Consider the following 21,958-nt stretch of genomic DNA (forward strand, 5'->3'; position numbering starts at 1 on the left):
CTTTATGCTGACTAAGTTTAATAGTGAAAATAATTTTTTACAAATATAATTTCTTTAATACTTCTAATCCAGAACCATGTATACAGTGTTTGCAATTTAGGCTATATTTTGATGCAGACATATTTAAAGAACACATATAAGTGGAATTAGTTGTTGCGTCGCGGCACTGATAACCAGTTCCAAACGTGGCCATTACGAAGATGGGTTGAAAATGATATTTGGATTCAGTCTTACGGTGTATCACTATGCTGTGCAATGCCAAATTTAATTTTTATTTACAATGATTCCCATCGTCCCTTTAAAAAAAGTATAATTCTTAATTCCTCTCAATTTGCTTCTATGTTCTGTGATGCGTCAAATACATCAGAGTAGTTTTTTATACGATCAGCGATTGAAGCACCCATTATAAGAAAACCGTTCAAGTAAATGCGTAAGAGCACAGAGAAATATTATTCAGGCACATGAAAATGGCATGTGATTTAATGCAATAACATTTCCACAACCGTGTTTTTTATAATAAGTGAGTACTTCAAACCTGCATAGCACCATTATGTATATGTCAGTATGAGCAAACTCAAATTAGGGCAGACAAACACTACAATGAAAGGCACGTATGTGATTTTATTAGAACAGTTCGATCTCTGCACTGACCACAACTGTTCTTCTGCTATGTGGATTGCGTAATTTCCATCAATAAAATCATCAAAACACCCCCCCCCCCCCCTTTTATGAATGTGATGAGGTACTGCCAGTGCAGAACTACACCTCTCTAAGCCTGGTCAACACAGCATGGCCTGGGTGCTGCAGCCAGCTCCTCTTCAGTACACAACTCCCACAATGCCCATCCCCTTCTCAAAATCCCAATGTTTTTTCACTTCATTCTGCCAAGGTTTCCTCTACTTCCTGTTTTTCTACTTAACCGAGAGGGGCTTTGATGCCTAATCCTGACTAATGAGTCACCAAAAAGAAAAAAAAGAAAGAAAACTAAAAGCTGTTTTTTCTTCTAAACTTAAACTGGAACAATAGGACTCAATTTGCTTCATCTTTCCTGTCAGGTCCTTGTCAGAGTGAATTTTCATCATGCATTGTTTAGTGAATTTGCCCTGCCAAGCTCATTGTTTTGGACACTGCAGTGAGCATCAAACAAGCAAACTTTAAAGAAAGAGCTGCTTCTCCATTCCCCTCCAGCCTGAAAAATACAGTAGAAACATTATGCTGGCACAACAAATCCCCCAAAATAATATCTGTTTCATTAGAGGTATGACTTGACGTCAATATTACATTTTTAAAAGTTACATCTGATTGCCACTCATAATTTTTTAACATTAACTGTAACTGAGACTTTCAATATCTTAAAAAGAAGTTCACAGTAGGCATGGAGGTTTTTAATAGAAAGATATGCATATGTATATACAATGTATAACTGATTAAATAACATTTTGGAATGGTAGGACCTACAGCAATGATCTTGAAAGACATATCTGCAGCGTCTATGTTCGTGGTGAAGCGTGTAGAACCATAAAAACTCATAATGATAACAAGTTATTCATCCCATCTAGGCGTATCATTTACCGAAAGAGTGCAGAGCACCCAGCTCTACGCCACACCTGGACTCGAACACCCTGTGGGTCTCTGCCTCTACTGCATGACCTGGCTGAGCTGTTCCGCACACTGGCTACTCTTTACGAATGCATTTTTTCTTGATCTGTGCTGGATTCATCTTTAGCTAATTTCCACCAGCGTCACCTTACACCAAATGACTTGCTTTCACACACATTTTAGCTGACTGTGAATCTTGCAAAATCTTCCAGCTTCAGTTCCTCATGCCTCGTAAAACATAGAGATCTGGCATAATAACTATTTACATTTAACAATGTAAACGTGCGGACAAATCTCCTCCGAGTAAGTGCCTGATGTGCCTGTATGCCCGCTGCTTTCAGACTTGGTGCCTGTAGATAAATTGCCTATGGATCATCGTACAAAAGATGATGCTGCCATCTAGTGCACAACCATATACTTGCGTACTATCATCTCAGGCTTTTTTCATAATAGTGTACAGTAGTTCTTTTCAGATATTGCTTCCTCTCATTAAACCCCAGTCATGCGTCTTTATTTTACATAGCTCCTATTTTATTCTATTACTCTATTTTACTTCTACTACAACTACAAATGATTTCATTTTCTATTTACTGCTCACTGATCTCATTTTCCGACTATCATTGTTTGACTTGGGAAATGGGGGAAATGCAATTGATACAACGCACCCCTGCCTTACCAAATACAGTGCTGGGGTTCGGACACACCTCTTTTACTAATTCAGTGTTAACGTCATCTTAAAAACGTCGGAAATGCCTCTCGTCTCCCCAGCTGTTCAGCGTAGCGTTTCTATATTATCAGCCAGGAGAGGGCAGTGTTGTCACACAATAACGGTACATCTTTTGAAACTGGTGAAGAGTTTACAATGTATTTACCTAGATAGTGCATCAGCAATATTCACGTGTAGATTGTACAATTTGTAGTCTACAACATGCTTATAATAAGAACACACCTGTATAAAAGGGACCTGTATGATTTTGGGATAATAAGCAAATACAATTATACAATACTCCATTGTTTTTCTACAGATATAGCTAAAGATGTGGCTCAAATGATTCCTTGTGCACAAATGTAAAAAGACAAAATCATCATGATGGTCAGAAATTGCATGTCATGTGTTTCATTTAATTGTTCTATGAAACAAACCATAGTTGTATCCCAGTGGAGTAAAAACCTGGTCAGGTGAACAGTCCAAAAACAGTACAGAGCTGGCACAACAACCTTGGTACCCCTTTAGAAAGCAATGATTTGTCATTTATTGCCAAATGTAAAATTGAAGTTTATGGATGATGTGCCTTAACATGGCAAAATTTACTATATATATTCTAAAACAAAAAGCCACATGATGCATGCAGTTCTATGTATTTTTGCAAAATATATTGTATTTTAAAACATTATTAAAATTCCATCTGGCAAAGACAAGTAAATGTTATGTTTTTAATACATACAGTACATTTTGACACATAAAAATGTTCTTTTTCAAATTTCAGATTTTATATTTCAACATATGTTGCTTTTTCCTAAGGGAAATGGACTCAGATATACACACACACGCACGCACACACACGCACACATGCACGCACACACGCACGCACACAGACACACAGGGTGTAAACAATAGCTTGCCTTAATTTAAAAAGGTTCAAAAATAGATACTTCAGGTTCTAAAAAGCCTAGAGAGTGGCCAACACGTTAAACACAAACAGAAGAAGGTCAGCATAAAAACAACAGAAACACTTTTTTAAGACAAAATAACATCAATCATAATCAGGCCTCGTCTCCAGGAGAACTCCAAGAATATAAAATAAATGCAAATAGCAGTTGGAGATTTCCCTGGTAAAAAAAAAAAAAAAACAGGAGGAATGTTCATTCTCTGTCCTCCAAGCCCTCGGCCCTAATGCTCAGTCTTCTGGCAGACTGCGCTTTCAGTCAATCGCGGAAGGGCCTAATTGTCCACTCTTGGAACGTGGCAGCCCATTGGCCGAGCCGTTTGGCCAATCACAGTGGAGGTGGGGGGAGGCTGTGTTCCAAGAGCATAGCTGAGGAACGTGGTCCCAGTTAACGTGGAGGGGCGGGGAGGGGGCATGTGCAGTTGCCACGGGTGATGTGAGGAGGGGGGAGGGGGCGGGGCCTATCGTCGGGGCTGGTAGCGGTCGCGCGGGGGCAGGGGGGACACGGAGGACCGGGGCAGGGGGGCGACGGACGAGCGGGGCAGGGGGGCGGAAGCGGCCTCGTCCTCGGCCTGCCCCAGCTCGCCCTGGAGCCCCTGGCTGACGCTGGACTGCAGGGCAGCCGGGGTGAGCCACTCCTTGGGCAGGCAGCTCTGGAGGAAGGGGATGCAGGAGCTGACGTAGGCCAGGCGGTTCACCCAGCGTGGGATCGACCTCCCACACAGGATCTGCAGAGACAGCGCAGGCACAGCCAATCAGCTGGAGGGCAGTAAATCAGCCAGTGGATAGCCAATCAGCTGGAAGAGGACTGTAAACACACAAACTAAAACCACATACTTCTAATAAGGAACAATCTTTGGCTATATTCATTGAATTAGCATTCTTTGACCTAGACTCCTGTCATGGACAGCGACAGTATCTGCTGGTTCTTGTTGTTTTCATTTAAATCAAAAGCTAATTTAGGCTTTGGAGACATGGTATGTGGACCCCTTAATGCAATCGGTGACATAGATTGATCAATTAAGCACTGAAACACTTTGCTCTGATCACACGTGCTCTGATCAGAACATGAAAACACCTTACTGTTAAGGAGGCTGTATCCATAAAAAGTATGGCCAATATTGAAAGGAAAAGATTAGCAACGCTTGGTATTTGTGTGTGTGTCTGTGTGTGTGTGTTAATGTGAGTGCATGTGAGTGAGCGTGTGCGCGCGCGCGCACGTGTGTGTGTGTGTGTGGTGTGTGTGTAGAAGACTGAAACAGCACATGCATTAGAATGGGTTGGCATTTTTACATGCACATTTTGCCCCTCTTCCCAGAGGCGATTCATATGGGTTGTAACTGTCTGTCTGGCTGATAATGGGATTAACCCAGTTTGGGAGATGTCCCGGGATGGCAGAGGCCTTGCGGCTCCGCTCGGAATGCCGCTGTGCCTGATAACTGAGCCGAGTCAGAGACAGCGGGCCTGCAAGCGCTCGGGGGAGCAGCCTGTGTCTGGGTTAATCACAACCAACGAGGAAGACCACAGCAGCTGAGGTGGAAGTGTTGGAAGTGTTGGCATCATCTTAGCAACTTTCAGTTATCTTTGCAGCAAGGATGAAGTGTTATTGTCCTCTCTGAAACTTCCAGTTGTCTTTATAGCAAGGTGGAAGTGTTAGTGTCATCTCTGCAACTTTCAGTTATCTTTATAGCAAGGAGGAAGTGTTATTGTCATATCTGCAACTTTCAGTTATCTTTGGTGGAAGTGTTAGCTTGGGACACCCTGCATGGAGTGGTCACCTGACTTCTGCACAGAACCCTTTAAGGGACGCACTGTTTAATCAAAGGCTTGCAATCAGCAGCGTGTGATGCAAGCATTCACACTCCAATGCTGTAAGCCACAGGAACAAACAGGTAATGCGATCCTTGTGACACGGCCTCCCGTCCCAGGACGTGAACGCATCAGGGAACCCTCTGAAAGGTGTGGTTACAGGGTTAAGCTGCTTTAAGAAATCTCCTGCCTCATTATCTAGACCAGGGGGTTATTAACTGAACTGTATAATACAGATGGGGGTGGGGTGGGGGGGTGCAGTACTGCTGTGAGCTGGGCAGAACGGACGTCACATGGTGTCCGTGCATTCAGCCTAAAACCTGGAAAGAGTCAGGTGCTGATCAGCAGTTAGTACCCCCGCACTCATACAGGACACACAGAGGAGTCCTGAAGTTATGTGCTGTGTTTCAGAAGTTATATAAACAAAACTGTATCTGTGTTCAGGGCCTTAGCAATGCCAGGATGTTTGGCAAGCTGAGGATTTTAGGAAACTGGGAACACAGATTTATGAAAAATTTCCATTAAACCAAATGTATCACTTTTCCATAACAGGCCTGTTTAATTTAGCAATTACAATAGATGCTGCCCTAGACATAAAAGTACTCAAACTTAAAACAGTCATAGTAAACCTGCAGGTACTGGAAGCGGACACATCATTCTGAGCTTTTGGAAATGTGCAATAGACCTCTGTGCCCCTGAGTGTAATCGCACCATATTGCATAGAATGCTTGATTACTCCTGTGACAAAGGAGGGAACACAGACTACCTAGAAGTGTTCCCTTACCTCAGAGAGTGCAGAGAAGTGTACACTTACCTCAGACAGTGCAGAGGGGAAGTGTACACTTACCTCAGACAGTGCAGAGGGGAAGTGTACACTTACCTCAGACAGGGGACAGGAGAAGTGTACACTTACCTCGGAAAGTGCAGAGGAGAAGTGGTTGCAGTTTTTGTGCATGAGGTGGTAGGCGTTCCCCTTGTACTGTTTCCCCATCTCCTCTACAATACGCTCCACATCCTCCTCCAAGAAATCTGTGCTGCCCAGGACAATGGACTCTCTGAGAAAGTGAGAGAGAGAGAGAGAGAGAGAGAGACAGGCAGAGGCAGAGAGAGAGAGAGAGAGAGAGCAAGACGGACAGAGAGACATAGAGAGACGGGCAGAGAGAGGTCAGGTATCACCGTTCTGGCTGTGCTTAACGACCGTGAAAACACTGCACATAGCCCCAGAGTCACATGACCAGGGTAATACCTGGGCCTCACAGTCAAAGTAGAAGCTTTCCGATCAGAAAAACCCGCCAAGCGAAATGACAGGAAGTAAGAGAGTTGGGTCTAATCTGTACGAGTGAGGGGGATCCATCCAGGGGCCTCGGTGGCTGTCTCCGTGGAAACGTGGGGCCCTGCTACCAGCATTCTGTGATGATGTCACCATACCCTGAACCCTGTGGCTCAGACCCAGGTTTTCCCTTTTTTTTTTTTCTTGCTTACTGTCTGGTCTATTTTTGACGGTTGGACGCTGCGGTCCAAGCTGCACGGTTCGGTGCTCTCATTCTAGCAATACAGGGCAGTCAGCCAGACAGGCACGCAAGCACACACACACACACACACACACACATATAACACAGGCACAGAAGCTTAGTAAAAATGGACAGGTGTGTCACCATGTGCTAACCCATACTGGGTCACATAAAGTTTCATGCATATTAAAATATTTAAAACACAGGAAGAAAGTAATAACAGAGCCATGACTGTCAGTTAAAAATACACATTTTATGTATTTATGTAAATATAAGCAGCAATTTAGCACACTTTATCACAGGATCATTTTGACTCAGTGGAAGCCCCACTCGTGCAGCGTGACTGAATTATTTTCCCGCCGTCGGGGAGAACGTGACCGCGAGCAGAACGGCAGAGATGACGGCGACGCGTCTGCCGCTTGCTGTAAACCTGCAGCGAGCGCCGTTCCTCCGTTTTACCATCGAACCGTTCGGGGAACGCGCGCTGCACCTTGGGGTCTGTGACACTCACTTGAATTTGAAAGTTTCTCCGAGTTCCATGGCTTCGCCGGGTGAGATCTCGAAAACGCCGGAAAATGGATACGGGTGTCCTCCGTACGCAAACTCTGTCAGGGCAGAAACGAGTGAAATCGCACCACCGCTGATAAGAAACATGATATCCTCTTAAGACCCGGAAATTCATTTTTTTGTGCCTGGGTCTTGAGTCTATGGTCTTAAATTCAAGAACCATACATTCTGCTATGCTCAAACCTACACTACAAAGGACAGCATAAATAAAAAACATTTAAAAATATTTTCATTGCAATATTTCACTTTTTGTCATCCAAGACACTTGTTTTTTGTCAAGAAATGTAAATACTTAAAACTTCTCAGGAGGTTTATATGGTAAAGGGAACACTGCAAAAGAGCAAATCTATTAAGGGAATCATGTTACATGTAGGCCTATACCATGTATGTTACAAAAATATCTGAAAGGTACCAGTAATTTAACACTTAACAAATCTAATACACCTTTTCGTTCTAAACCACAGGAGGTCTGTACCAAACTTCTCATGAAAGACTTCTGAAACCATGCTGTTAAAAAAACATTTTTAATAGACGTCCGGCAATGAACACACAGACGTCATCACCTGTTCATAATCGTACGCAAACTCGGCGATACCTGCTGCTGTAACTGACAGCTCGGGTCATTATTAAACTGAAGTTTAATGGAGATATAATCCTCGCCATCTGTTATTGAGCTTCTCAGTTTCTCTCGCTATAGCTCATTAGCAACAAGGGTAGCATGCGAGCACTCTCCATTCTACTGGATTATACACAATTTTACCCTTATGGGCACCTCAACAATGGAGGCAGAATTTTCTGCTGAAAAGCGGAATATTATTCTATTTTCTCTCAGATTGCAAGGGCCCAATTTGTGCCTGTTTGTGCTCATTTCTGCACACATGGGCACCTGAATTACCAGCGGGTGTCGCTTGTGTGTCAGGAGACACATCACCCGGCACTAAGATCAGCCCTATGCCTAGCCATCAACAGTCTGATCAGCCCTATGCTATGTGATTAGCACTATGATCAGCCCTACGCTATGTCATAAGCACTATGATCAGCCTTACACTATGTCATTAGCACTATGATCAGCCCTACACTATGTCATTAGCACTATGATCAGCCCTACACTATGTCATTAGCACTATGATCAGCCCTACGCTATGTCATAAGCACTATGATCAGCCCTACGCAATGTCATTAGCACTATTATCAGCCCAATACCATGTAATGAGCACTATGATTAGCCACATTAGTATTATGATCAGCCCTATGCTATGCTATTAGCATCTTAAAAACTCTTTGTATGTCTTATTCAGGCAGGTGACACTATAACCAAGCGCCTGAAAGTGACTTAATGTCATCTGGGTGAGTCACAGTTTTCACAGAGCGCTCTAATCGGAGCAGCGGGCGCTACCTCTGCCGTAGACCTCGACCCCCGAGTGGAAGACTCCGATGCCCAGCGAGGTGGTGAACTCGTTGATCCAGTACTGAAAACAAGCAGAGCGCAGAATCTCCCGTTAGTCTTTAACCTTCCACTCACCGTGCGAGAGAACAGAGCGCGGCAAGACCGCAAATCCCTCAGCATCCCGAAATGTCAAACGGTCGAGATTTAATAAATATTTACAACACACAGCTCTCTCTTTAAGCTCCCACAAAGGAAAGGAGCGCAGAAAAAACCCATGCAAGGTCTGTTTGGTTTTGACTAACGTTCTGAGTGCCATCAGTATTGTATGAAACATAAAATCCAGGATGCGAGCAGTGTTCAATTTGTGCTTCATTTTTTAAAAGTTGGTATGTCTGGCAGTCTCTACCACTTCATAAGCTTTTAATTTAGATCATGATATTTAAATCTAAATGCTTCAGAACAGCGCCATGACAGATACCAGACCATGGGGCCCATCCACACACTGGAACTGTGCCTTAACAGATACCAGACCATGGGGCCCATCCACGCACTGGAACTGTGCCCAGATACCAAACCATGGGGCCCATCCACACACTGGATCTGTGCCTTAACAGACACCAGCAGAACTCTTGGTGGTAACCCCTCCAATATGGAGCTCTACTTGGGGGTGGGGGGGTGAGCGAGGTCAGGGTGACCTCCTACCCCCCAGGTTACCATGGAAACAGCACTCCTGTTTCAAAAGAAATTACTTCATAATCCTCCCCCTTCACACAAATGCACGTGCGCACACAAACACACACACACACACACACACACACAGACACACACACTTGCACACGCATAAACATACAGGAATACATGCTGCACATTATCTTTTTTGTCCCCAGGACATTAAAAGATGGGAGTGTTAACTGTTCATATGACAGGGCTGAACATTAATCAAGAAAGGATTACTAAACCCATTCATGTGAGGTTTGTGACAATTAGGTCTACCCTGGCAGGATTTAAAGGGGAATGGCCAAGGAAGAACACTCCCCCCATACACCCACACACACGCACGCACACACACACACACACACACACACAAAACACCGGTCCAGCAGCTTGGTAAATAAGTTTTTTTTTTTTTTCTATTTTTTCCCCTCAGAAATATACCAGGTGCCGTATTTCAACCCCAGGTCCTAAATCAATGGAATTACTTGAGATGCATTTTTCCCCCTCAAACACACACGAAGGATCAATAAATGCTATTTCTGCCTGGGTCTCAAGCCTTGTCCATTCCAGAGCCCTATAACCCTGTGAAGGGAACCGAGGGTAGGGCTGAGAGGAAAATGAATTGCAGGAAAAATGGGACCGGCTGCAGGAAACAGCATCCATAAAACATTCCAGCACAGGCCTGTAAGCGCAAGGACTGCGCGTCCAGAATGTTCCGGTCAGTACCTGGGGTTAATGCTCAAAGCCTTCTCTTCTCGGTCGGCTTTCTCAATATCACGGAGCCTCGACACGATACCAGAATGCGTTTCTATACAGGATGCCACACACGCTGTTAAATTATTCAAAGAGAATAATGCATATATATATAGGATATCTTGTATGATAAAGCTGTCGATCGCGCACTGTAAAGGCAGTGGCTTGATCATGTGAGGATGCTGCGAGTGTCGAGGCAGGGCCCGGCGATGCGGAATGACTCTCGCTGGGAGTCAGCCAATCACGTCTCTGCCCTTCGCACGGTGTGCGTGACCTGCTACATGGACCTGCTGGCACACAGACCCGACGGTATGCGGACCAGCCGGTACGCGGTACCACCGCTACACAGACCTGCTGTTACAGAAAGGAGTTAGCAAACGGGGTCGCATAATTGGTAAGGAGCTTGTCTTATAACCTAAAGGTCACAGGTTCGATGCCCAGGTAGGACAACTGCCGTTGCACCCTTGAGCAAGGTACTTAACCTGCTTTGCTTCAGTATACTGTATATCCAGCTGTATAAACGGAAACCAATGTAAATGCTATGTAAAACGTTGTGTAAGTCGCTCTGGATAAGAGCGTCTGCTAAATAAGACTAAAATGTAATGTCTTAGAGGTCCACCACAGCAGCACCGCTGAAAGACCCCAGGGGCTCACTACGCTCCTCAGACTAGGAGCTTCGCACACCAGGAGCTTCTCAGACTAGGACCACTGTTCTGGGCTTTACTTCAGTTTTCCCTTTGAGTTCATAATGGAAACAGGTTCAGATTAAGGAACCATAGAAACCTGACCCTAGATCAGCACTCCTACCCAGAGATGCTATATGAACATTTACCTGGATCAGTTTAGCCTTTCAGCTCATTGGCTGTCTGCCTCCACAGCGTCCCATTGGCTGTACATTAAGGCTTTAGCCCACTCGCTTCCTTACTTCAGATCCAATTAAAGCCAACCTTCATCCTTCAGTGCTGACAGCACGGGCATCAGAGTAATGGACAGGGGATTGCACTCAAGGTCCGTCCGGTGAGAGAGGCCATCGGAGGCTGCAGCTCTACACAGAGGCCAGCCAGATGGAGCTGGAGCCTCCAGTGAGTTTGTGCCTGAAGCCTCAGGCCAAAGCCCATTTACTGACAGGCCTCGGACTCCGTCCCACACAACAGCCGCTCGATGCTAACGTCAGTCTCCGGCTCAGAGACCAGCGCTAGCTTCCATATTTCAACCGCAGCCTACCTGTGAGAGCCCTTATCTTTCACAAACAGAGCAGAAACTTCCAGTCAAGTTCAACTTGAGGCCAGAGCGCCAGGAAAGGAAAATCTATATGCAAAACAGGAACTGGATACAGGCACAGTCACCTGAAACACAGGTACACGGGCAGTGTGACCGCTCCCTCATCCCTGCGGTCAGCGATACGGGGGTTACACCATCCTGGGCTCATTAGATCCACAGCAGCCTGGCCAGCGATGGACAGAAGATAATAGAGAAAATTCTCTTCACAGGTGTGCTTAAGGTGTGCTTCCCAAACGCCACTTATAGGCAGAATTATGCCACTTATGCAGATCCTTCAAAAAAAGGTCACAGGTCTTAGATTTCCAACAGTTTTGGCAAATGATTGTACCTGATGAACTGAAATAAAGGTGTCTACCCGGACAAAAAAAGAAACACAAATGCCTGACTGAACATGTTGAAGATAAATGTCATCATCCATGAATAACAACGCAGTCATTTTTTTTAAGGTTAGTAGTGATTTCTGTGATTTCCACAGGCCTACACATTTCTTCTTGGCACGTATAGCAGAAAAAAAAACCCTGCAGCATAACCTCCTATGTAGTTGGCACTTTTGTTACAGGGAATGATACCTTGGGCTAAACTGGATTAATTACTCATTTTATGGGATCAGAACTTCTTAATTTCCCATCCAGGACCTGCCCTGTTCAGTCTACTGGGAAAAATAAGTTGCTGCAGAGAGAGGTGTTGGTGGGCCAGTAGGGGGAACTATTCTATTTGGCCATCTGGACCCAGCAGAAAACCAGTGCCCCAGTATCCTGCTGTGGGAGCTTCTGTGTAACAGGTCACCATAGCAACAAGGATCCACTATTCAGAGGGCGGAGCAATAGCTTAATTCATCTCAGGCACATCAGCCCCAAACCACTCTAAAGGCCTCAGCCAATCACAGAGATGGACACAATGACCGGAGCCAATTCAAACAGCATCTCAACCACAATGCTGCATGTTACTTTTATTTTATTACAGTTTCTTTGTTAGGGTTCAGGCATTCACTGAAGCATGGGTAAACATTAACTCCGCATTAAAGGGCCACATTAGATAAGGCAACACCAGTGTCAATATCAATTTCCCCAACCAGCATAATACATTCAAATGCCATTCAAATTCAAGCGATAAAGCCTATAAACCCTTTGTTGCGCAACATCTGTCAACTGTAAAGATCACAGATTGGGCATTCATCTCTAGAAGCCCAGCATTTTAATGGAAAATGTTCATCAGTGCAACCTGTCTGATCTTTGCTACAGGCTCTACAGACATGCCAGAGCCCAGGGTGGTTTCCACGACTAAAAACACAAACACCGACTGACGTAACGAGGCCGCTGATACGATCGACTGCTGACGGGATCCAGTGGGTGTGGCCCCACAGACTCATGGCTTCCCGAAACCCGTGAAAAAGACGACGCTCACATACCCCCGGATTTTGTCTCAATCAGGAAACCGTGTAAATTCAGAGCTCTAACCTCAGGAAGGACATACTGTAAAAGCTTTGCTTCTCTGGATCTCTGAGCTCAACACTACTGAGGAAAAAGTGGGGTAATCCCATTGCGGTTTCAATCTTGCACAATGGGACCAATGTCCAGACAACGAGGAATTTAGAAACTTCACTTGAGCAACAGTCTAAGGCGAACAAGTTACAACAAGATGTGAATGAGTGTTATTCAGAGTTAACTCTTGATGCTCAGACACAAAGGTAGTTAAATAAACTTCAGGTGCCAAAGCTCTCAGCTAGTCAGTGATGCAACAGGAGCATGCAGCCATGTTATTTGCGACTTTGATTTATCTATCTATCAAAGTCCCTAGTAACCCTAGACTTCTTTTCAAGTTACTGTGTGGTTGGAAGAGTCCTACAGTATAAAATCCATTGTGTCCAATTCACCTTATAACCAGTTGACCTGTAGACCTGTAGGTCCTGGTACACACCTGTGCCTTTGGACAAAAAAACGCCATTATCAGGTTCTTTCTGCTCTCCTATAGAGGGACTCAGCCTCTATATGTGGTGTGTGACTTCACTGTGATGTGTGAAAAGAGGCGATTAAAATTGAATGTGATTTCATTTTAAGAGAACTTTAGGAGCACCAGAAAACCCTGGGGAGAAACGCAGGTGCTGAGAATCGCACGCAGGGCGGGACTTTCCCTCACATTTGCGTTAAGCGCCACGGGTTTCGGGCTAACGCGGCTTTAAAAAGGCATGTAAATGAGCAGGCTCTGAAGGAGGGCGAGCCAAGCACCCACGTTACACACTAAAGACGCGCGTTTAAAATTCAGACAAACAATCCGCGCACACACACACACAATTTCACACTGGCATTTCACTGTTTTAACGAGACCGCACCATCTGAAAATGTTCCGAGGTTCTTTGAGCGAGTGTGATTTTAACGTCAGGAATTAATATACGAATTCCAAAATGCTGCAAACTCGCAGGGGCTAAAAAAAAGTGGTATGAAACTGGCACAATTCAGATCTAGCAGAAAACCACGTTCTGTTTAGACTAACAGTAACAGGCATATTTTGTTCAGAAAAGCATTGTGGGAAAGGCAGATCTCCAGGTAACCTCCCAGGTAACAGGCAGGGGCAACCTTCTGAGCCGCCCGGGTTCTGTGTTCTATTCCGACAGCAGCCAGCTCAGGACAGATCCTCCGCCTCCTCGGAGACACGCATCGCTGGCCTTCAGGCTACGCGTCACTGAGCGCTGCCGCGCTGATCACGTGACCTCAGCCAACCGAGAACAGAAGCGCGTTTCCACTGCGGAGGCGGAGCCGGGGAGGCGTGCGCTGGAAGCCAGCCCGGCTCGCTGTGGTACCGCATCACTTCCTGTGCGTTACCTGCGAAACGCTGCAGCGCCGCAATGCACTTACGACACCGAAACCTCCTTACCTGCCCCAGACCTCCGCTGCGGTCTGAGGCCGAGGGTTTCCTCAGACCTGAGCTCAGCGGAGGAAGGCTGCACCCGCGGGCGGCGGGCACTGTACCGCAGCTACGCCGGGCCAGCATCTGCGCCAACGATGGGGCTCATTCGGCACGGGTCAGTGCCACTGGAGAGATCACCGCCTTTCATTCCTTTCCACTACATCGCTTCCGTACGCCAACTCGTGTCCTTCCACTGGAGAAACCATCAGGCATTTATGAACCGTTTTACCGTTTTGCATTTAAAAACATTTTTTTTATAGTACAGTTTTTTATAAACATCTGAGATACCAAGGAGGTCATGGAGTATTAACTGCAAATGAGGAGCAAGGATAAACACTAATAATTCCAGCGTTTCAAAATCTGGGAAGTAAGACACCCACTTCTAAGAAAATTCCAGCCTGCTTCTAAAAAAACATGACACTCCATGATGTAAACTGAAAGCTACGGCCTTCATTTCAATACTACAGATCTAAAAATAAACACATCCAATTCTCTCTCAAAAACACTCTCCATTCCTTCACAAAAATGCTCTCAATTCCCTCTCAAAAACACTGTAATTCCTTTGCAAAAACTCTCTCAAATCCCTCTCAAAACCACTCTCCTTTCCTGCTTACTTCCCTCTGCTTTCCAGTGCATTCCTCTCTCCATTCCTACCTCATACCCAGCCCTCACATCTGCATTCCGCTCCAGTTGCTGCTTCGGAATTGGAACTGACAATTTAATTCTGGGAGTGAAGGCCAGCAATTAGGCTAATTGTGCGTGTTGCTGGGAGCGTTGTGTGTTCCCTGGTGTTAACTGTGCGACCACATGAATTTCACAATGGATAGGAACACAGCCAATCTTCTTCAGGTGCATTTATCTGCATCGTCATGAGAAAACAGAAATCCTGCCATTGTCTTAGTAAAACAATCTGTCATTATTTCTGTGCACCACTCCACAGAGTGTTGTTGACCATAGTCCTTTACAACTAATGCACAACCAAACTGTATATTAGGCACATTAATTGAGTTCCTTAACATTAAATCTCTTAAATGTGAGAACTGGAATAGTCAGAAGGCTGACAAAGCATAGTCAGCAGAGCTGGAGAAAGATGACTTCCTTTGGAAATAACGCCGACGTAAAAGCGGATCTGTGCATGTTGACCCACCATAGACCCTGTATGGAATCCATACGCGCGACTCTTAAATGCTTTTTACGCTGTGTGCAGAGATTTGGCAGGCTAAGGATGTTTCGTGGTTATAATTGCTTAGCTGGCAGAAAGACGATATTCACGTGGTTCACGAACGGAATGAGATATGAAGCCGGTGCCGGGAAGCCGGCTCGTCTTTCAGCTGCACGGTTCGGGTCCCCGCGCGCGAGCGGCAGTATCTTACACCAGCGTTTCCACCGCACGCGCAGACGCCGTTAAAGCGCGTCACTCAGTCTGCAGCTGAACACATCAGATCGGCCCCTTCGCCTGCACCGTTTCATCCTGTTTAAAAATCAGGTCTTAAGGTCTTTCAGCTGTTTTTATAACCCCATTTTATTTCTATATGCCATTTCGTTTTATTATATTTCATTGCAATTCACTTGAGTTATTCTACTGAATCTCCTTTGTTGTCCCACCTTGTAATTGAAATTTTTATTTACTCTTTATTCATTTTTATTATCCTTATTCATTTTCAATATTACTGTATATCCTAAGGCTTATAGTTTTCCTTATTATATCCTATGATTTATCCTGTACTGTCAGATTACACTGGGGCAGTCACACATTTGCTTGCTGGCGCTATCTTCCTTTTCTATTTTTAATAATTTGGTTGTAAATCACTTTAGGCAACATGTACGCATGAAAGATGCAGCACAAACAAAGGTATTATTGCTGTTATTGTCGTCGCAGTGGCAGCTGTGTACATCAATGGAGCGTCTAATTGCAGCACATTAGCAAATCAAATTGGCTGCTTAGCCTGGGCAGCAGGAGAGGAGCCATGGCAACCATTTGAAGGCGGAGCTTAACCCACCCAGCCCCTGGAGCATATGGGCCTTTCCTGACTGACTATCAGACAGACACACAGACAGCATGGGGACCCAGGTGTTCTCCCTGGGGAAGGCAAAACTTAGATAAAACCAGAGGGCTTCTGATCATAACCGGGGCTCTCTAGAGCACTGGCATTCCGGTGACATTCCGCTGATGTTCCACTGGGGCACACACTATACCCAGCCTTCACCTGGGACATCCCAGTTTAGCCCTTTATCCCTAATGGATGCATGGAACAATTAAAACCGATGGAACCTATTTAAAAACGAAAAAAAGTAGAATGTATGTCAGGAAAAAAACATGTTTAAACCCTTAAGTTTCATTAATAGAGTTATGTAACGAAACAGCCTATTCTTCCATGCCTTATTTTCTGATGGCGTTAATATGTTAACCCCCGGAAGGAAGTCCATTGACAGGAGACTGTCCATGTCTTTCTTCTGTATGCACACATTACATCAGACAAAACAGTTGACAAGAAATGCCAGTCAAATGGAACCAAAAGCCAATCAACAGACAACAACGCAATCAAATGAGCAAGCCTCCCAACAGCCAGTCAAATGGGCAGATCTCACAACAGCCAATCAAACGGGCAGGTTTCACAACAACCAATCAAATGGGCAGATCTCACAACAGTCAATTAAACAAGCAGACCTCACAACAGCCAATATGCCTTTTAAACATGGTCTCAGTGGCACAAGTCCATAGCTTTTTGCAAGAGACTGCACTCCAGCGTGTAATTAAATTCTGAAAAAAAAAATGTGGAGAGATGCATGACAGTCAATCTCTAATCTACCAGTCCAAATTTTGCTGTGGTGTTTTCTGTGTGCTGGGGTGAGAGAATTCTGGGGAGTTATTCTAACTGCAGTTTTATGCCTGGGTAGGTGGAATAAGGACCTGAAGCGATGGCTCTGAGTTGAGTGCGAGAGGGCACTTTGAAAGATAAAGCGTCAGAGCCACTGGCAGTATCTTCACTCGAACCTTAACGCTGTGGGCCCCAAAGCACTTCGGGACTCGCTCGTGGGTCATGGGAGATTTTGAGGTTCAGTTGCACTTGGGACAAACTTAATGGTAGAAAATACAAACAACATTCACAGCAGCATATTCACTGCAGTAGGCACATTGTCCAGCCAGTTTTTTTCCGCACATTCATTTGAAATCCACCGTTCATGATGATAGGGTGCAAAAAAGTCACAAAAATGTATTCACACAACAGTGCGGGTCGTGTGGCTTAGTACAGCTGTAAGCATGGCCACAATGTGGGCGCCCGGCTAACGTTACATCACCGTTGCTTCCCTGGTAACCTCAAACCCGAGAACAGCAACTGAAATATGACAATTCAGCCAACGGTTCAGACCACAGAACCGTATTTAATTCTGAAGCCCAGGCGGACAGAGGAACTCCAGCAAGCACCCGAGTTTTCAGCCGCGGAAGTCACGCTCTGACAAGAAACGACCATTTCAGGCGCGAACGTCACGCTCTTACGGAATTCCAGTACAACGGGAAATCAAGCCCACCGCACGCTTTCCCGTGTACTATCAGTGACTGATCCCGGTATTGCGAGTCCCGCTCACGTCAAACAGCAAGCTACCGCTATACTTCACAACTACACACGCTACACGTAACAGGAAACTTGAGGCAAAAGCAGCACTTGAGTAATTGCATCAAACAGCGTGTTGCGTCAGTAAATAAGGTAATGTGGCTTTCCGTACTGAGCGCGTCAACTCCAAGGTAGTGCGCTACATACAAAGACTCCATTCATGTAAAGTTGGGCACATTAAAGCCATTTACAGTATTAATTTACCCTTTAAGATCCTGGAGTGGTGAATTTAGGCTACGATAGATTTTAGGTATTTTTAAATGGTTACAGAGAGGGTAATACAGATTAGGCTTGAACAGCATGATCCTAGATGGAGATGCTTGCCTAAATGAGGGTCATAATGTAGGCTCATTTGAAAGCATTTATTGGAGGTGCAAGTGTTAACAGGCAAGTAACTCTAAAAATCACCTGAGGAGGCTCATTCACCAATGAATGGTCCCACGAAAATTACAGCAGGACAGCGTAGCCTTGCAATGTACAGCCTGTTCATTACACCTGGCACAGTGTGCTCCTGAGTACCGCAAAGAGCACAAGCGATAGACTCATGAGCGGTGAAAAATGTAATCTGGTCAGTCTTTAGGTGCGTTCTCAACAAACGAACGCGTGAATGTACAGTAGGCTATAGCACGCGCCTAAAGAAGCCCAGAGGCCGGAGTGCCTCCAACAGTGAAGGGTTCGGTTTTCTCGGTAGGGGTGTAATGTCACATTGATCCAGATCGATGTCAGTTCAAAGGGCAGTGATCCAATGCAATCGATACAACACGAAAATCGACCCGTCTCGTTATGAATCGTAGCAAAACGCTTATTTACATGTTCATAATCTTACAGCTGTTTGCTCTAGGGAAACACTGTTTACATGATTTTTAAAAGTCCAGTTTTAGCCGGACTAAAACAATAAATCGACTTTTTAAAACATCATGTAAATCCATTCACTGCCAAAGTCATTCTGTTTCCGACTCGACCCCATCATCACTCGTGTGCCGTTTTTCCTTCTGTTAAGCGCGATGTCAATACGTTTTTGCACACAATCTCATCTTGGTTGTATGATGTAACATGACTATGTAAACTGGATCACACATATTAATAATTTCTCATTACATCGGATTGTTTTGGATCGTATCCTAGTAAAAATGTGTGATGTGTGCCAATTATCAAACCAATGCCCCAAGAATTGAACTCGTATCCCATCGTGGTGAAGCCTGAGCTTTACACGCCCTAGTTCCACAAGTGAAGGGTTCTGGCAGCTCTGGTGTGGGGTGCGTTTTTCTGGCATGGCTTGGGCTCCCTCCACCCCCTTAAAAGGTAAGGCCAGTGCTAATTGCTACTTAATGGTTTTGAGCGATAACATTCATCCTGTGCTGCAGCATTTTCCCCTGCCTCCGTCAAAAAGGCCAGAGTTAACTGCCTTTTCTACTGTGCCACATCCACCCTGCACAATTCCAGACGCCAAGTAGATTCTGCACAGATACAAGCTATATGGCACACAGTGGCCCAAACCCTAACAAGTCACTTCACACTGGGGATTCCATCTTTCTGTAAAGGTTGTTTATTAGTCCAATAAATTACATTCTCAAAAACATCCCTTTTTTCAATAGCATGTCATTCATTCGCTGGTATATCCCCAGGAGGGTGCCAGCATATACATCAGCATTTTGTTAAGACATGGACCACCTTATCTTTTCACATATAACTGATACTAATATCAATTATTTAGTAACCGAGTCAATGATATTTTTTCCCTCAAGACAATTTAGTGTTGATCCTGATAAGAACGAGCACATCAACATCTGCACAGATCTAGTAGCGAAACGGAGAGCGAAGGTTATCACTGGTTATTTGTGCCAACAGAATGTAGACACAAAGGAATGATTTCCATTATGGAAATCATCCAAAATAACATTACAGTTTATACTCACTTGGGTATTAAGTACCAACAATTTATTTATGTTTGTTGTTCAAAATACAGGCCTAAGTAATAAAGCAATCACACAACAATGTCATTTATAGCCCATGTAAATAAATCCAGGACCAAATGTCCGTAAACCTTAAGTGTGAGAGAGAATACTTTGTATGCCTGGTTAACTTTTCATAGCTTTTAATCATATTTCCTGCTAAACATAATCCAGGAGAAATTAAGAAATTAATGCAAGTAAAAGCTTTCCAATATTATTGGCCAGTTGTTTCACCCTTTCCATAGTGCTTTCATGGAATGCGTCGGAAACGACAAGTTCGAATCAACGCAAGTTACCTGATATGAAACTGTTCCCCCGATTGCAAATTAACGAGAAAAATATATATATATACACAATTTTGTTCTTTGGTTTCAATAGAGACAGAAAGTAAAGTTAAAAGCTTTTATCCACAATTTGAAGTATTATTCTGAACTCCAGAACCAGTGCTTGCAACCGCCTACGTATCAAGACATCAAACACAGAAATAAAGAAACAGTGGAGGTACATTTTGTTTCTTTATGCTCTATTTTGGGTACTAATAAGTACCTTTTACAAGCAAAAAGGTGCAAATTAATAATGAATGGCTGTTTAGGGATACAATTTTAAGTAGGCCTACCTATAGAGTTTGCACCTTTTTATGCACTTTTTTCTACCTTTTTCATGATAATTAATTATAAAATCCCCTAATTTGGTTTAATCTATCATACATAACAAGGCGGTAACAGTGCAGCCAACCAGTGTTGCTTTCGTTTTATATAAAGTCCTGCATCGAGACGAAGTAACACATTATAAATAAAATTAGTTAACTTAATATAGGCTAATATATAGTGTCTGAGTTCATAACCGTCTACATGAAAGTTAAAAGTACACTTACCATGTCATAAACGTTCAATATGATCGGCTCGTTTGCCATCATATGTGGCGAGCAATGTTGCGCGCAGGCTGAATTTCTCCGTTATCTCCACAGCGCTCAAGCACACCTACAGCAAATTCTGTTTAGTCGGCAAAATATACTATCCTCGACTCCACACTTGTTTTTTGTTATCCAAGTCTCTCCTCTTCGCCCCAGAGTTGTCCACGAGATTCATACAAGTACATGCAATCCGCCAAATACACATCAGAAGAGCAACTTCAAGGCAACTGTACTTTTTAGCCAGCCGCCAGCTAGCTAGATTGATGGCTGCTACTGTATCTAGTTCCCAGATAAGAGACACGCCAATGTTTCCGGATTATATAAAGGTTTTTTTTCATATAGCTTATGACCTTGCCTATAGAAATTCAACAAGAGAGCGAAGTGTGTAGCGAAAAGATGCAAAAAAACGTCGTCAAACGTCAAACTAGACTTTTCTTCGGCATGTGACCAGAAGCTCTATGCTACGGACCCATGCGCTTTTAACTCATTGAAAGTGGAGAGCCGTCTTCCTTTCGGCTTTTCTTCTTCGGTGCCTGAAATCGGCGGTCGTTTACTCCGCCTGCCAGCAGCCACATCGCATGCTCATTAGATAGTCAATGTACTGTTCCTGTCTGACATTGTACAGACGATAGCTGTTGCCAAATTTCCGGAAAACCTTTAATGAAGGAACTTTTGGTGGAAGGTTTGTAAGGGGAATTACGGTGTTATATATTTTACAGTGATGGATCATTAAGGCATACATTTAAAATGAGAGAGAAACGAATCCTTCCAAAGAAAACACTAAAAAATAAAATTAAAAAATCCATAGTGTGCAGTAGGCTGCTTAAAATACCTTATTCCTGGACTGGACGTGTTGAACTCTCAGATCCAGAAAAGAGATCACATCGCTACAGCGTCCGGCATCCATCCCTTCTCAATTATTTAAATTAAAAGTTTCCCCTGGATATCAGTATTAATTAATCACATGCAATGTTCGCATATTATTCTCTGGCCTTGATATACCGGGCTGAATAAATTAAAATTATGTTTTTTTTCTTCGATGTGACATGCTCGGTTGTGCAATGTACAGTATCTTAACCGATGGATGTCTGGATGTTCAATAGACTAGTTTCATTAATTGTATTGTGTTTCATAGTTTTGGCTCCATCCCCTTCCACTGTTGCATTCAAACCACGCGGGGGCAGCAAATGAACACTGGCAATATTAAATCCAACAAATTACAATGTTCATTTGTCTTTATGCTGCGTGTGTAATAGAAAAGTAAATAAAAAATTGTACCGTGATTAA

At 44.1% G+C, this 21,958-nt stretch overlaps 1 protein-coding gene across 1 annotated transcript; it reads right to left on the reverse strand.

The window, feature by feature from the left end:
* Positions 1–2,687: 2,687 nt before the first annotated feature.
* Positions 2,688–21,236, reverse strand: LOC135245222 (deubiquitinase DESI2-like). Its single transcript, XM_064318143.1, has 5 exons — positions 20,633–21,236; positions 8,550–8,622; positions 7,098–7,191; positions 5,989–6,130; positions 2,688–3,994 (listed from the first exon to the last, which is right to left on the reverse strand). The coding sequence occupies exons 1-5, from the start codon at positions 20,672–20,674 to the stop codon at positions 3,728–3,730; spliced, it is 618 nt and encodes a 205-aa protein (XP_064174213.1). The 5' UTR covers positions 20,675–21,236; the 3' UTR covers positions 2,688–3,727.
* Between the last annotated feature and the right edge of the window lie 722 nt (positions 21,237–21,958).

The sequence above is a fragment of the Anguilla rostrata genome, chromosome 2 (assembly GCF_018555375.3).
Source record: "Anguilla rostrata isolate EN2019 chromosome 2, ASM1855537v3, whole genome shotgun sequence".
In the NCBI taxonomy this organism is placed as follows: domain Eukaryota; kingdom Metazoa; phylum Chordata; class Actinopteri; order Anguilliformes; family Anguillidae; genus Anguilla; species Anguilla rostrata.

Excerpts from the sequence above, each read along its gene's own strand:
- LOC135245222 (XM_064318143.1), bottom strand. The coding sequence starts at position 20,674 with ATGATGGCAAACGAGCCGATCATATTGAACGTTTATGACATG. Across the intron at positions 7,192-8,549 it reads GGTCGAGGTCTACGGCAGAG|AGTTTGCGTACGGAGGACAC; the intron begins GTAGCGCCCGCT and ends CTGCCCTGACAG. Across the intron at positions 6,131-7,097 it reads GGAGAAACTTTCAAATTCAA|AGAGTCCATTGTCCTGGGCA; the intron begins GTGAGTGTCACA and ends TCACTTTCTCAG.